This window comes from Carica papaya, chromosome 1 (genome assembly GCF_054855325.1).
Source record: "Carica papaya isolate Zhongbai chromosome 1, ASM5485532v1, whole genome shotgun sequence".
Classification (NCBI taxonomy): Eukaryota; Viridiplantae; Streptophyta; class Magnoliopsida; order Brassicales; family Caricaceae; genus Carica; species Carica papaya.
In genome coordinates this window covers 28,357,334-28,373,225 of record NC_142309.1, presented here as the reverse complement: position 1 = coordinate 28,373,225, position 15,892 = coordinate 28,357,334, and the positions used below count along the sequence as shown (strand labels likewise).

The window sequence follows — 15,892 nt, the reverse complement described above, 5'->3', positions numbered from 1 at the left end:
TTATTTTTAGGAAATATGATTAAAGTGTAAGTCTTTTAAACACATTTTAAGTTCTTAATTTTGAAATTAACAGAGTCAATGAAAATTTAAGTTTTCTTCACCCAACATCTTCTTCTGTCCGGTCCCCATGAAACTGTCATCTCCAGCCAGATTATCACTCAGTCTTTGTTGCTCCTATACGCTCAGTAAGGAGACCAAGTTAGTTGGATTCAGGTTCGGGTTTTGTCACCGGTTGCAAAGAAAGGATGTAGTTTCAAGGAAGGGACTTAAGTTTTTTATGAACGCAGAACTGTCCAAGTCCTTTTCTACGAACTTGGGTTTGGATTCTCAGGTCATTTTATATATTCAGCTATTTAACTCGCTCCGGCGTCTTGTTTCTAATATTTTGTGCATTTGTAACTGTCTTTTTAGCATTTGTGATCTGACTGCTCGAGAGCAAAATGTGTTGTTTGAAGACGAGTAGTCCATGTGGGAAGAAGGTGGAAAAGAAATGGGTTGATGAATTTTTTTCGGTGATAGTCCACTCTGGCTTTCCTTTCTTTAGCATTTTCTTATATCTAATGCGAGTCGGAGTTATACCTCTCTAGTCATAAGGTTCATTAGCACAAAACTTGGGCAGGGCTTTGATAGTTGAGCTATGTAGTACTGAGTCAGGGTTAGGGATGGCAATTGTGTCTGTACTGGTGCGGCACTTGCTTATTCAATCATATTGGGATTTGTTTAGACCTAATTCTTTCCTTCTTTTTGTTCTTAAATTGATAAGGTTATGAGTTTTCTATTCGGGTTTGAGTATGGGTTCTGGACAAGTGGACGTGAAACTTTTAGTTATAGCATACGTGCATTTTTATTCTTTTTCGTTTCTTAGTTGCTATTGTTAGGTTTATTTTTGAGATGAAATTTCAATTATACATTTATTTCTAGTTGTTGATTTTCTCATTTGATTGATTTATTTTATCTTATGTTGAAGTGGGTTTAGATCTTGGGATGGGATAGCATAAATTTTCAATGGGGTATTAAGGCAGGTAGGATATTGCAATTCAGAAGTTTTTTGAGATGGAGAACTAGGTGGCCTATCTGTTTCTATTCCTGTAACTTAAATGAAATAACTTCTTGGTTAACTTAAACGATGAGATTGATTTAAATTTCAATTTCATGAAATGTAAATGAGAATGCAACACAAATGAGGTAGAAATTTTAAAAAATTAGCATTCTAATCTAAGTTAATGTTATTCTAATTCAAGTTAGATATTTTTGTAATTATTTCTTAACAGTTGGAAGTGCAAATATATAGTTGTTGAAATTGAAGATTGCACCAAATGCATAATTTGGATTGAATAGCATTTAACCAAACACAAGGTAGCTTGAATTTGATTGTAATAGTTGCTACCGCCCCTCTCATACAATCTTAGTTGAACTTAAGCTAGCATTGTTGGACAGAAGAGCCGCATCCTAATTTGAATGCTTGGTGAATTCATAGGCACAAACAAGCTATCGTTGATGCAACTGTTGTTTCAGTGCTTGTAGGGTTTCTCATTTTACAGAAAAGAGATTCTGTTTGCTTTGTTTCTTTCAAAGTTTTAGCACGTAAAAGTTGATCTGCAATCTTTTGTTGTGGTTGTTGCACCTGTATAAGTTGGAAGCTTAAGTGTGCCGAAGAAAGTGATAAAGAAATGGATGAAAGACATTATATCTTGATATAGGAACTTTTAAAATTCTGCAATAAGATCAGCAGCATATGTTTTGATGAATCAACTACATTCCTTTCACAACTCTACGCATATCACTAAAATGGTTAGTTAATGTCTCTTTGTTGATCAATAAGTAAATTTTGTGATTCTTATTCTTGATTACTGCTTTACAATGCTTGGCGTTTTATCTTGGTATCTTTGTTGTTTATGTTCTTTCTCTTTCTTCTAATTGTTTCTATTGATTCTGCTCTCTTGATAAATAATCAGCTCCTTTTAATTGCATATTCAAAAGAGTTATGGATTAAGAAATTGTCTCACTAGCTACTTTTCTTAATCATGGAATGGCACTGCTTTTTCTGGATCTGAAGGCTGTTCAGTCTCATGATGTATCAAGATTACCTTGGATTGGTCCACTTCCTGGGGACATTGCTGAAGTTGAGGCATATTGTAGAATTTTTAGACAGGCTGAACGACTTCATGCTGCGCTGATGGAAACACTGTGCAATCCGATAACTGGTGAATGTAGAGTTTCATATGATTTTCCATCTGAGGAAAAGCCATTGTTGGAGGATAAAATAGTATCTGTTCTTGGTTGCATATTATCTCTTTTAAACAAAGGAAGAGAGGAAATTCTTTCTGGAAGGTCAAATATTATGAATTCTTTCCGCACTGCAGATGTTAGTGTGATGGAGGATGTACTGCCACCTCTTGCCGTTTTCAGGAGTGAAATGAAAAGATGTTCTGAGAGCTTGCATGTTGCACTTGAAAACTATTTGACACCTGATGATGACCGAAGTCTATATGTATGGAGGAAATTGCAAAGGCTGAAAAATGTTTGTTATGATTCTGGTTTTCCTCGCAGAGAAAGCTATCCGTGCCATACACTGTTTGCAAACTGGGATTCTGTTTGTTTGTCCACTCCTAAGGACAATATGGCTTCCAAAGATTGTGAGGTAGCATTCTGCAAGGGGGGTCAGGTAACAGAAGAAGGCCTTAGATGGTTAATTGACAAAGGATTTAAAACCATAGTAGATATTAGAGGTGAAGCTGTGAAGGATAACTTTTATGAAGCAGCTATAGATGATGCTATTTTGTCTGGGAAAATTGAATTGGTAAAGATTCCAGTTGAAGTTAGGACTGCACCTTCAGTGGAGCAGGTTGGGAAGTTTGCCTCTTTGGTTTCAGATTGCAGCAAAAGGCCCATTTATCTTCACAGTAAGGAAGGAGTGTGGAGAGCTTCTGCCATGGTATCTAGGTGGAGGCAGTACATGACGCGCAGTGGTTCACTGTTTGTCTCCAATCATCCAGTCTCTTCAAATGATATATTTTCAGAGAAGATGCATGGAACCAGAGGTGAGGCAGTTCATATCTCAAAAGAAAGACTCCCCTTAGAAGAGGTGAAGCTGCAGCAGACTTTAGACGAGACTCGTAGTTCAAGTGGAGCGTTTCGCAAAGATAGCTCTGTAGAAAATGACAACAAAGATCTTGGTATTAGTGAGATTGACAATGGCTCTGCTTCTACAGAAGGTGTGAAATCAGTTGATGAAACAAGTAATGAATTAGGATCTGTATCAAAGTTCTATACAGAAATTGACCCTCTGAAGGCTCAAAGTCCTCCTTGCAATGTATTTTCTAAAAAAGAAATGTCCAGCTTTTTTAAGAGTAAAAGGATCTGTCCTCCCATTTATAGTAATCACCAATATAAGAGGCTGGAAACACTACCAGCTCCAAGAGACCCATCTATTGGGGCAAAGGGGAGAAGTGAGATGATTGGTAATAATACAGCATGGGGGCTTATGGAGATAACAAATTCCAACTGGTCACCTGACGGTAAAGAAGCATCAAAGAATCCTCAGAATACAACTCCTGGCATTGGTGTGTCTTTGAATGGCAATACCTATGGTTTTGATGGTCAAAATGTAAACAAATTACATGAAGGGCAAAGAAATTTCGCTGCTGAAACTGGGGTTCCCTCTTTCAGTAATAACTCTGATCGAGAACTCATGTCTAAATCTATTAGAAAAGGCAACAATGGAAATTGTACATCCTCGGATTCCAGTGATGAGGATTTAGGGCCTGTTGAAGCCAATATGTGTGCTTCTGCAACTGGTGTCGTAAGGGTTCAGTCGAGAAAGAAAGCGGAGATGTTCTTAGTGCGAACAGATGGAATTTCTTGTACCAGGGAAAAGGTAACAGAATCATCTTTAGCCTTCACTCATCCCAGTACACAGCAGCAGATGCTTATGTGGAAATCCACACCAAAGACTGTCCTATTGCTGAAGAAGCTGGGCCCAGAACTTATGGAAGAAGCTAAAGAGGTATGGTGCAGATTTTTTATATGTTCATTCAAAACGATTTTGTTTGCCATTGTTTTAAATGATTACACTATGAATTCTAATGATGAAGAAACTAAAATGCCATTTATAACTTGAAACCTCAATTGTGATGTTAATGTTTCTAATTTTTCTGTTGATGTTGGCTGTTGAATCTGTGTGTTTCAGAAGAGCAACTATGGATCTGCATTGACAAGTTCTGTCATTTTTGTATTTGTGTTTGTAGCTGCAGGTTTGAGTTGAGGGAGAAAGGGGTTCATTGTTATTAAGCATTTCGTGTGAATCATTTGGTTTCTTTATGTGATTTTGATATTTCAAAAGGATCGATGGAAAATGTGACTTTAGATAATAAAGAACAAGAAGTTGCCAACATATAGTTGGGCTTTATGCTTTCCTGAGTTGTTATAAATATCTGCCTCTGTAAGCACATACAGACACTCTTTTTCTCTCCAATTTTCAGGTTGTTTCTTTCTTGTATCACCAAGAAAAAATGAATGTCCTTGTTGAACCTGATGTTCATGACATATTTGCTAGAATTCCAGGGTTTGGATTTGTTCAGACCTTTTATAGTCAAGATACCAGGTACTGAAAGTATGACTTGATATCCACCAGCATTGATGTGTATTTCATGTTCCTAGCAACACCTCAGTGTTTCATTCATTAATGCAGTGATCTCCATATGAGGGTTGATTTTGTAGCATGCCTGGGAGGAGATGGGGTTATATTGCATGCATCAAATTTATTTCGAGGTGCTGTTCCTCCTGTCGTATCATTTAATCTCGGATCTCTTGGATTTCTCACCTCTCATAGAGTAAGCGTCCAAATTATTGTACTATGTTTACTAAGTTTTGTCATAAATGGGTATTGATTTTGTTTTTATTTGGTTTATATAGTTTGAAGACTACAGGCAGGACTTGACACAGGTGATTCATGGGAATAACACACTTGATGGTGTTTATATAACTCTTAGAATGCGCCTCCGGTGTGAAATTTTTCGAAATGGTAAAGCAGTACCTGGAAAAGTTTTTGATGTTCTGAATGAGATTGTTGTTGATCGGGGTTCTAATCCTTACCTTTCTAAGGTTGAATGCTACGAACATGATCGACTTATTACCAAGGTGTGCTCAGTGAACTTTTTTATGACATAAGACGTATGAAGATAAAACTTCAGAGCAGTCATAGTTATTCTTTGAGCTTTGGATTAGTTACGAGTTCAATTTTACAGTAGCAATTGCCATTGTGCTGGTTTCACAATTTAAGGAAGTGTTTAAGTTCTTGCATCTACGTCAGCACTGCTTTAACATTTAACGCATACCATTTCTTTCTAGGTACAAGGTGATGGAGTTATAGTAGCTACGCCTACAGGAAGTACCGCTTACTCTACAGCAGCAGGGGGTTCCATGGTGAGTCTGTTATTTTCAGATAAAGACCTGTTGATTTGTAGGTTTTAATGCCTAAAACATTATTTGACTTCGATGTGAATATTTACCATAAACAAATATTTTTCTGCAATTATTGTACTCCAGATAGAAATGCAAGTTTTGAGAAAACTGTTAATGTTACATTATACTGTTTTCATATGCATAAAAGAAATGTTAGTTTCATGCACTAGAAGTTATGTTGATAAGTCAAGCGGTCATAGTTATTTTAACTTGATTATGTATATCAAGATAATCTCGTGAACAATGAAATACTGGTTCATACTTTTAGCATTGTTCAGGTCTTGTTTGCAAAACTTCACATTTCATAGTTGTAACATGAAAAGAGACTGAAGTTTCATTCATAGTTTCTTCTACGTTATCTGCAATTTGTGGAGCAGAATACCCAATTTTATCTCTCAAAAGCTGGAAAGTACACTCTAAAGAATAAGGGAAAGTTTGTCCCTTTTCATGATTCTAGCATTTATTTCTCTGCCTATTTTTTTCCTATGTCTTTTCACATCAGATCATATTTTTCCTCCTTATTTTCCTCCTAAATTTTCTCTTAACATTCCTATCTAACATTTCTTTGATACATCGTAGATTCCTTTTGTGCCAATTTAAGAATCCCCTTAGTGTTGTTGTTTCTTCTGGGAACAGTGAATTTTTTGCATCTCAGATCACAAATAACTCTGTTATCTTAGATTTCTGTGTATTTTTATTTATTCAGATTTTAACGGGGAAAGCTATGATACCTTCTTTAAAAAAAATAAAAAGAAAAAGAGATGACTGTGATATGTGCTTCTAGTTCTTGAAACTTTGTGATGTTAGCTTTTTCAAATTAGCTCTCTGTTGAAAATTTTATTTCCTCACCGATTATTAAGTGAATAAATCAGTGGGCTGTACTTATTTAATCTAATGAAGGCAATACATGGTGGATGACATTTACTATTATAGCTTGGAAACTCCGTTTTGCCTTTGAAATTCCAATTAGTTAATCATTATAGTCTGGAGAAGATGCTGTACAAAGAGAGAAATAAGAGTATTGGCATTAATATCCTTTTGGAGTTTTCTATATAGTAGTGGTGGGTATATATCTTTTCCAGTGATAGCTAGCAGTCATCAGGCAAAATATTTTGTTCAGAAAAATGGTATATGACTTTATTGGAGGCCCTAATAAAAAGTTCGACTGGTGTATGTTTAAAGTTTCGTGATTAATGTTTTCAATGATTATTTCTTTTTTCTTCTGAATATCATAATCCTAATTTGAAAAATGAGATTGTGAGTATTCTGCTGTTTTAACTAGAACCTCCTGAATCAATATTATTTCCAATATCAAGCTTATTATTTATGTGACCCTATTACACGATCTGCATGCAGGTACATCCAAATGTTCCTTGCATGCTATTTACACCAATCTGTCCTCATTCCCTTTCTTTTAGACCAGTCATACTTCCAGATTCTGCAAGGCTTGAATTGAAGGTAAAGTCATTTGCTAATGACGAATTTATGGTTGAAGGTTGCTGTTACTTTGATGCAACATAAATGGGATATGTTTTAGAACAGTTTTCCAAAGAAAAGAAAAGAAAACTCAATCTACAATCACAGAGATTGACAATAACCATATCACAAGCATAAGGTTCAAATGCACTTAAATCGATGAGGGAATATCCATAGTTTTACTTGCAAGCATTTTGTGAAGTAATGATGAATCATCCATGAATTGTTGAGTGTTTGCATACTCTAATATGGCTAAAAAAGAATAACAAGGTAAGACTTCTAATTGAATAAGAAATAAAATTCCTAAACCAATAATAGTTCAGTAAAAAGCTGAATATGCTTAACAGTAACATAAAAATTGAAATTATATAAATATCTTTTTTTAAAAAATGTAAATCTTTGGATGATCTCTTGTCCGCTAGTTGCATAGGTTCATTCTTCCTTCCAATAATACTTCTTTTTTCATTTAAAAGAACACATTATCTTGTAGTATTGGGATGTCCATCATAGAATATTTTTGTTCTGCATCATTCTCCCATACCTAGTAAAATCTCAACCTCAAGTTTTGAAATGTTGAAATAGCAAGAATATGATCTCTTGTCCCCTAGTTGCGTAGGTTCATTCTTCCTTCCAATAATACTTTTTTTTTCATTTAAAAGAACACATTATCTTGTAGTATTGGGATGTCCATCATAGAATATTTTTGTTCTGCGTCATTCTCCCATACCTAGTAAAATCTCAACCTCAAGTTTTTAAATGTTGAAATAGCAAGAATATGATGCAGAAGTTATTGCAATTTATGTAGATTCCAGATGATGCTCGGAGTAATGCATGGGTTTCATTTGATGGGAAGAGAAGGCAGCAACTCTCTAGAGGACATTCAGTCAGGATATCCATGAGCGAGCACCCACTTCCAACAGTCAACAAGTCTGATCAAACGGGTGATTGGTTCCACAGCTTAATTCGCTGTCTGAACTGGAATGAAAGGCTGGATCAAAAGGCCTTATAATTCCCCGGTGCTGAACAGAAGCTCAAAACACTTCTGGCCCCGGGATGGATTCAGGTCTGTGTAAATTTACTGTACATAGTCTAAACTAAAATGTTACAGGAAAATGAAAAGTTGCAAGAGCAGATATTTTTACGACAACACGAGTGCTCAATTCCCAAGTAAGGTAGGGTTGGCCATTTTTTCACACTTGTTTTTGTTGCTACTGAAGTCCAAAAATGAAAAAACTGAAACTGTATATTGCAATATACCATAGAGAATAAAAATCTAACTTGACATCTTCCTTGATCTGGAATATATAGTTGGTTCTTTGTTGGTTACTTGTTTCCATAAGTTTACTTAAAGATCCTTCTCAAGGAATCTGAATTTTGTTCATTGTGACTGCTAAAATATATAGAGCCACCTGAGTTAGAAATGTTAAAAGATTCAACGGAGTCATGGTAGCTCTGAAACACTAGAGTAGCACCTGAGTTGGAAATAAGAATTTTTTCTTTAGCAACAGAAATGAGAATGTCATTTTCTTTTTGTACTAAAATATAGTTAAGTCAATGTAAGTAATCAGCATGGGAATTGAAAATTTTATGTTACAAGTAACCTGTGCCTGCTTGTTTACATTTTCATTAAGAATTACGAAAGGGAAAAAAGGCAGAGATGCTCAGCGGTCACTGAACTGTAGGCTTCCAACCTGTTCATCTCTCTTCCTAAGTGAAAAAACTGAAAATGGGTACTTCAGGAAATGTCATGTTAAGTTAATAAGTAATTAGCCAAGTTGACATATAACTAATTTGCTTCCATTCACTTTTTAAAGAGTTATATTAGTCGTATTAGGTAAATCTTTTAGGCTAGTTTCTTCGTATGTATATATATATATATATATATTTTTTTTTTAGCGGCTAATACATGTGATTTGAACTGAGGCAGACAATGACTGCTGAAGATTGGCAAGAAGCCTGAGAAAAGAGTTGGTGCTATTACTGGGAAATTTAATTATGTACTAGTTGAAAAATATTTTTTAATAAGATTTTCTTCAAGAAAATAATTAAGATATGCATATTAAGCATATGATCAGCACTAGAAAACAAGAAAGACACAAGTACACAACTCAAATCTAACGCACAAACGCTAATAATATACCCACTTGAGTTTCCTGCCCTTGCCCTTTAGGCAATACTTGTGAATGAGACACCATAAACCCCAAATACAAAACAAAAAATACACCAAAAATAAGAAAAAAGAAACATCAAAGAACCAAAGAAATTAAACAGTTTGATCTTCTTATGAATATGAAAATTTGCCCCATGTAGTTAGTTTGATTATTACGTAGCCCTAACAGATCGGAACCTGGGCTCTTTAGGAAGGAACTTCTGCTCGGCATAAACATCCATGTAATCTCCAAACACAAACTTGGGGTATGTTTTTTCCACCTCTTGGCCAGCTTTCTCCGCCAGTTGCGGTGCAGGAGCTATAGTGGCCTCAAGAGATGGATTGTAGAAGGAGGCAATGGATCGTCTATTCCCATCTGGTTTTGCCAGAACCCGGTGCCAAACACTCTTGTACTGTCCATTGCTGAGCACCTCAATCTGATCTCCAGTGTTGATGACAATGGTGTTTGGCAATGGTTGAACATCAATCCACTGACCATCTTTCAGGATTTGCAAACCACCCACCTTGTCATCTTGAAAGAGTAAGATCACACCACCGGCATCTGTGTGGGCTCGGAGACCATTCACCATCTCTGGGTGAGAACATGGTGGGTAATGGCTCACTTTGGTTCCAAAAAAAGCAGTATCCTTGTCTTCTCCACTATTGAATGCCCTCTTGATATAACCCTTTGGTAGACCCAAGTTTTCATCCATCACTTCCATTACTTTCACCGCCAGTTTCTTCAATTCTCTCCGGTATTCAGCCATGGTTTCCCTATGTTATAAAGACAGAGGTGAGACCGTATCATATATACTAAGCCTGTGTTTGTTAGATCAATAATTACTGCATATAAATACTAGTAAAATGTATGTATATTATACTTCGTACTTGAATCCAGGTGTTTTTTCAGGCCACTCGTTGTTGTCAGTTAGAAGGAAAACATCTTCCCAGTCTACATTCTCCAAACTCTCCGCACCACTCTTCTTCTCCAACAAATCATTTAGTATGTTGACGGGCTTTGATGCCTTGAATCCTTCTTCTCTTTCCAGCTTGTAGCAGTCTGAGCATACTTTCCTCACCCTCTCCAGCAGTTCCTCTGGGATCCCATGGTTCACCAACTGCACCACATGCACATATGATATCGTTATCTACATATATATATATATATATATATGTTGTTCTCAAGACCCCTAAAAGAAAAAAACTGGAGCACGACATTTCTTGTATGCATATATTATCATAAATGCCCATTTTATATATTTCCTAGGCAACGATTCTTGAACATACCTTTTAAAGAAAAACTTGAACATCCTTCTTTTTTTTTTGGGTACTTGGATGAAATTGGAATCACTTATCATAAAATGAAAGGGAAGAAAAAGGATGATACCTGAAAGAATCCCCATTCCCTGCAAGCACGAGCAATTTCAGCCAATGTGATGGCCCTCTCCTGGCCATTGATCTTAGAGAAATCAATCACAGGAATCGCCATGAATGAAAGAAGTAAAGAAGCAAGAAGAACACAAGTGTATATATGAGGGAGTTGTAAATTGACTGGTACACTAGCGAACGTAAAGACTATAGTTGGGTTGGGATGAGAAGTGTTTTAACTTGAGCTATTTATAATCATACTATTTGCCACCACTACCCTCAAATATGTCAACCCTTTAATTTATTAATTAATTAATGTTAGTCACAGTCACACATTTGTCTTCTTTTTCTCTTTTTAGAAAAGAAGAAGAAGAAGAAGAAGAACTGTGAAGGAAAGGAATGGGACGGCGACCTCTACATCAATTTTACAATTTACCCATGTGAGGGATCATGTCTTTTCAAAATTTCTATTCTTGTTTATTTTTTTTTTATTAACTTTACTCGTATATAATAAAATAATATCATATTATTTTTCTAATACAACGTAAATTTTACGATAAGAAAGAATCAGAATATAAACGTTAATTATAAACGAAGGACTCGGGATAACGATTAAAACAAAATTCGTTTATTAATATCATATTACTTTGATTGATTTTTTACAAATAAATAGAATTGAAATTCTTAACTTTCATATACCCATTTAGCAAATGTATCTTTACAATTATTGGAAGTACACTGTAGCTATATAATTCCTTGTTATATTTGGGTGAAGAAATAATTTTAATCAATCTCAGAGCATAAATCTGTGCCGACTGGGGTTAATGGTTTTGACTACCTAATCAGCTTTTGACTTCTAACACAACACATGGATTAGTCATCGTCAACATATGATTTAAAGTACTAAACACTGATTTGTAGGCTTAGTTTCAGGGTTGAGGTGTAAAGCACAAACAAAGCCATGATCAACTTTTCAGCTCAATTTATTAACCAGTTATATTATTGGATTGTCAACTTCATACTTTTACTTTTTAGTATATTAGAAACTTACCCAAAACCAATCAGTTAACTTCCAGTATATACATACATACATACATACATACAAACTAGTAAGGAAATGATCTGTAACCCAAGAGGGTGCGCTAGCTGTACATGCAGTTACATGTATCGGTGTCAGTTGTGATTTGGATTCCAAATGTTGGAATGTTAGGGTACAAATTTGATTATATATTAAACCCTCTGATGTACTTCCGGGTACTTCTCAACAGCTGATACAGCCCGCAGACTCTGCTTGCACAATTGGCATGTTCTTGGAGGTGAATCATGTGGGATGATGCATGTGATTTTCCATGCATTAAGACCATTATTATTGTCTAATTTAATCATTATATGTATATAATTAACGGGCCAGTCTCCTAATCCCTTTCGCATTAGAAAAAAGTTAATTAATTATGTGGGTGAGAAATTATAGATAATCAAAGCTGTTTTCAACTTAATTATTTATAATGTTATTTTGACTTTTAAACTATGAATAAAGTCAAACAGCATATTCAACCTAACTAGAAAAAAAAAAAAATTAGGGTTTTTAATTATCACTTTCGCTCAGAGCAGAGCTGTGATTAGATTAGATTAAATTAAATTAAACAAAGGTCCATCATTTAATTAAATAAAATAGTTGACTTAATTAACTTGGAAACGTGGAGATAGCTTGGATCAACCCATTAAATAAGACAAAAAAAAAAAAAAAAAAAAACGTGCATGTCACTTTTGCAGTACTCATAAAACAATACATGCAGGGTTATATATAGAACATGGGGTTTGGTATATTTGTCAATATATTATATGTAAGGGATGAACGAGCTAATTTTTACACCACATAAATAAATTAAGAAAATAGGATATACAAAATTAGATAGTTTTCTCTCAAAACCAACCGTATACATACATAATATATATATATATATATATATAATTACATGTATATGTAGATAAGCTGGCAATGGATATTCAATCCTCCCAACACATCAACAAAATACAAATATTGAATGGGTAATTTTTTTCCCCCTAAATGAAGTTAATTGTCATCCTTAATTCGCACTTTAATTAGTTTTAGTAACTACATATATTAAATTAAATCTAATTAGAAATATGATTAATTTTTAATTTTACTAATTAGTTTTTGTTTTGGTTGAGGGTTTCCAATTCATTCCCCCTGGGACACTGTTTTTGGGTAGGGAAGTGAATTGTTGGACAAGTGTAAAAAAAATTGTAGAAGTTACATTAATTTAGTTAATTATAATTTTCTTACTGCTTAATTAATTAATTAATTAATTAATTAATCTTTCTTATATTCTAAGAAAAATTCCAACTTAAAAATCACATGGTGCTGACTAGTGATTGTCTCTCACGAGGCATTCAAGAGGGTTACATATAGAAGTCGTCTAGGGTGTCTGTACATACATTTTTAGGTTGCTTAGTTCTTCATCCCTAATATCTTTGCCTTCTCTTCTTCTAAAATATATTTAATTTAATCATAATCTAATCTTAATAAAAATATTATTAGTTAATATTAACATAGCTTTAAGTCACTTCTTAATTAATGAACGTTAATATTATTATATACACGCACACATTGATTGGCCAGCAAAGTCATTGACGTGGTCGGTCCAGATATTCTTGGAACCAATTTCCTCTTCACTTCATGAAAATATTAATTATGTTCTAATTAAGTAATTGGGTTGATTAATTAATCATACCCATTCACAAAACAATTTTTAATTAATTCATTAATCAAAGAACTGTTTGTTAATGACAAAATCTGCTGACTCACTGCTATATGCACTGAATTGGCATTTTATATAATAATAATAATAATAATAACTAGTTCCCACCATATATAAAATTAATGTAATGTTTAACAAAATCATGCTGGTGATGTGTTAATCCTAATTATTATCACATTTTCATATAATTTTACCCAATTTAATAAATTAAAATAATATAAATTTTAATATAAAGTTTATCGAATAGTTTTAACTGAACAATCAATGACACCGAATGCTTCGTTCGAACACGAAAAAAAAGGGTCAAAGAAACAGATAAATGGGATGGTATCAAGCCGGATCAAAGATCAAAATGGACTTGTTGAAGATTAAACTTCAAGTCAGCAACGAAGGTGGCAAGAAAAGATAGATGACATATATAAGTAGGAAAAGGAGTCTGTAATGGAACGAGTAAGGTCTCTCCATGAGAATCACTTGGTCAGACAAAATAACACCTTAGGATATTCATCTTTTTACACACACACTGTCTTACACAAGTTAAAAGGAATAATACATGTATAAACACATAATCAAAAATAAAAATTAAAAAAAATACCAGATAAAGTCTAAATATTTTGCACCGTAAACCCTTACAAACTGTTTACTTTGGATCTTCAATTTTCAGTAAGTAATACTGAGAATCATTAATACCAAAGGAAGCCAGCATGTCATAGTAGTTTTTGCTTCACCTAAATTGAGTGAGAAAAGCAAGGTGACTGATAAATCTACTGGCTTGACATGAAAATTTATGAGTTGGTAGTTTCTGTAACAATAAATTAAAATTCCCCTAAAAAAACAACTTACTAACTCGTCTTAGGAATAAATAATGGACCATAACTTACAATAGACCTGGTCTGTGAACTAAGTCCAAACACTGAAGACTGATACGATTATGGGTTGTTAGTATGTAATCTTCAAGTGGACTAATCTGTATTTACTATACACATATAAGCATATGCAAGTATAAGACACCCCGAAGCTGTCACATGCTCAAACAAATTACTGGTGCAGAATCTTAACCCGTTAACTGTGGTCAATTATGCTCTCTCCAGTTATTTTGCTCAAAGTTTCTACTACACCATCTCCAGACAGCATTACAGACAGGCACAGCGTCTCTCCTCTCCTTTCAGGTGAAAGCTTCAAATTCATTATACTTGATGATTTGGATATTTTCTCAAGTTCCCATAATAATCATTCTGCCAGCCAGACCAAGAAGTTTTCACCAAATCATGAGACAAAACTCTGAACTTGTGGCGGAAAGAGAGAGGTTTGGGGTTCTCCGATCATAAATTATTTATTACTCTTGCAATTTTGGTGATGAGGACTCCTCGCTATCTGAAGTTTAAGTAAAAGAATTGAGTTTTTTTTTATTATTACTACTTTTTTTTTTTTTAAAAAACTACAGAATGTAATTCAAATGCAAAAACTTCTATTGGTTTGAACATCAGTCTTGTCAATCCTGCTGAACAGTAACCTCAACAGGACCCATATGAAGAAATTTTAAAAAGAAGAAAAGAAATAGGAGTGAACACCCTGGAAGAGTTGTTATATGGAAAAAGATTATTTTACAGAATACAGAACAACAGTAATATAGAAGTCGAGAAATGCTAACAAAAATGAGAAGAAACACATAACAGAACTGAAGCATACCTTGGCGGATTGACCAATCAACTTCTATGATACAAATAGTTCTTGGGCCTCCATAGGGGATGACCAATAATGCAAGAGTGATTCCACAGTTAGCCTTCTCGTTGCACTAAGCATTGATATGAAAAATCGGCAACCATCAATTTTATATTCTTCCAGGGGGTTCCTGTGTCCAAAACTTCTAACATTTACCTGCCAAAGGTTTAATATGAGCATGAACCAACTTAAAAGCCAAAATGTTCACAATCAAAAGATCATGTAAGATACCGCAGAACTAAGCATGTTCATGTTTATGAGATGATCCCTCCAGAAACAATCTAGAGTCTTCAAAAGTACTGCTCTCTGTATACCAACAATAAAATTAGAAGAGGAATAGACAGATTAGAAGCCTTAAAAATGACTTTAAGCAGAAACCAGAAATTCCTGAAATGTTAAAGATATATTACAGTCTGCAGCTCCCAAAATGCAATGCAACCAATGCCCAAATGCTTCATAGTTTGTTACAAGATACTGATCTCAAATAAAAGAAATTGCCTAGCTCAAACCAAATAAGGATGAAAACTCGGTATTTGCCAAAGTCAAGTACTCACTTCTCCATCCAAGTCTTGATTAAACCCATTATTTTTCTTCACAAAAAGATCAATTTGAAAAGATCTAACTGCTAATTGTTTTAATGAAAAAAATTGGTGCTTGAATTTAGTGGTACGGTACATATTTTTTATTTCAAAAAAAAATGTTTTGATAAAAAAAAAATACAATAAAATGTTTTAAGTATTAGGAAAGGCCAGGAAGGTATGGAGTAACAACTCCCCGCACTGAGCATGAGCTAAGGCAAGTATTGCCCAACCTGATACCCAGTTATAGCACAAGAGCTCCCCCCAGTTTTGGTGAGGTAAGCCAGGTCCTGACATGGCAGGGAAAATTTACATTTATATGTTAAGATCTGAAAATATAGTGGAGGCATTGT

General features: G+C 34.5%; 3 protein-coding genes across 3 annotated transcripts in view; 1 reads left to right on the top strand and 2 right to left on the bottom strand.

Moving 5' to 3' along the window:
* The first annotated feature begins 73 nt into the window (after positions 1–73).
* Positions 74–8,233, top strand: NADK2 (NAD kinase 2). The gene is made up of 8 exons (XM_088208342.1): positions 74–331; positions 2,057–4,006; positions 4,482–4,603; positions 4,691–4,832; positions 4,915–5,139; positions 5,350–5,424; positions 6,820–6,921; positions 7,745–8,233. Exons 1-8 carry the CDS (start codon positions 128–130, stop codon positions 7,946–7,948), a joined length of 3,024 nt encoding a protein of 1,007 aa, XP_088064468.1. The 5' UTR covers positions 74–127; the 3' UTR covers positions 7,949–8,233.
* A 789-nt stretch (positions 8,234–9,022) lies between these two features.
* LOC110813532 (2-oxoglutarate (2OG) and Fe(II)-dependent oxygenase superfamily protein) lies at positions 9,023–10,633 on the bottom strand. The gene is made up of 3 exons (XM_022040712.2): positions 10,476–10,633; positions 9,977–10,206; positions 9,023–9,862 (listed from the first exon to the last, which is right to left on the bottom strand). The coding sequence occupies exons 1-3, from the start codon at positions 10,575–10,577 to the stop codon at positions 9,262–9,264; spliced, it is 933 nt and encodes a 310-aa protein (XP_021896404.2). The 5' UTR covers positions 10,578–10,633; the 3' UTR covers positions 9,023–9,261.
* A 3,198-nt stretch (positions 10,634–13,831) lies between these two features.
* The window catches only part of SECA2 (Preprotein translocase SecA family protein), a 38,256-nt gene continuing 36,195 nt past the window's right edge, over positions 13,832–15,892 (bottom strand). Inside the window, exons 35-37 of the mRNA XM_088208370.1 lie at positions 15,193–15,267; positions 14,929–15,117; positions 13,832–14,613 (exon numbers count right to left, since the gene is read on the bottom strand). Of these exons, the coding sequence (XP_088064496.1) occupies positions 14,953–15,117; positions 15,193–15,267 (240 nt within the window). The 3' untranslated portion in view covers positions 13,832–14,613; positions 14,929–14,952. The remainder of the gene's footprint in view (positions 14,614–14,928; positions 15,118–15,192; positions 15,268–15,892) is intronic.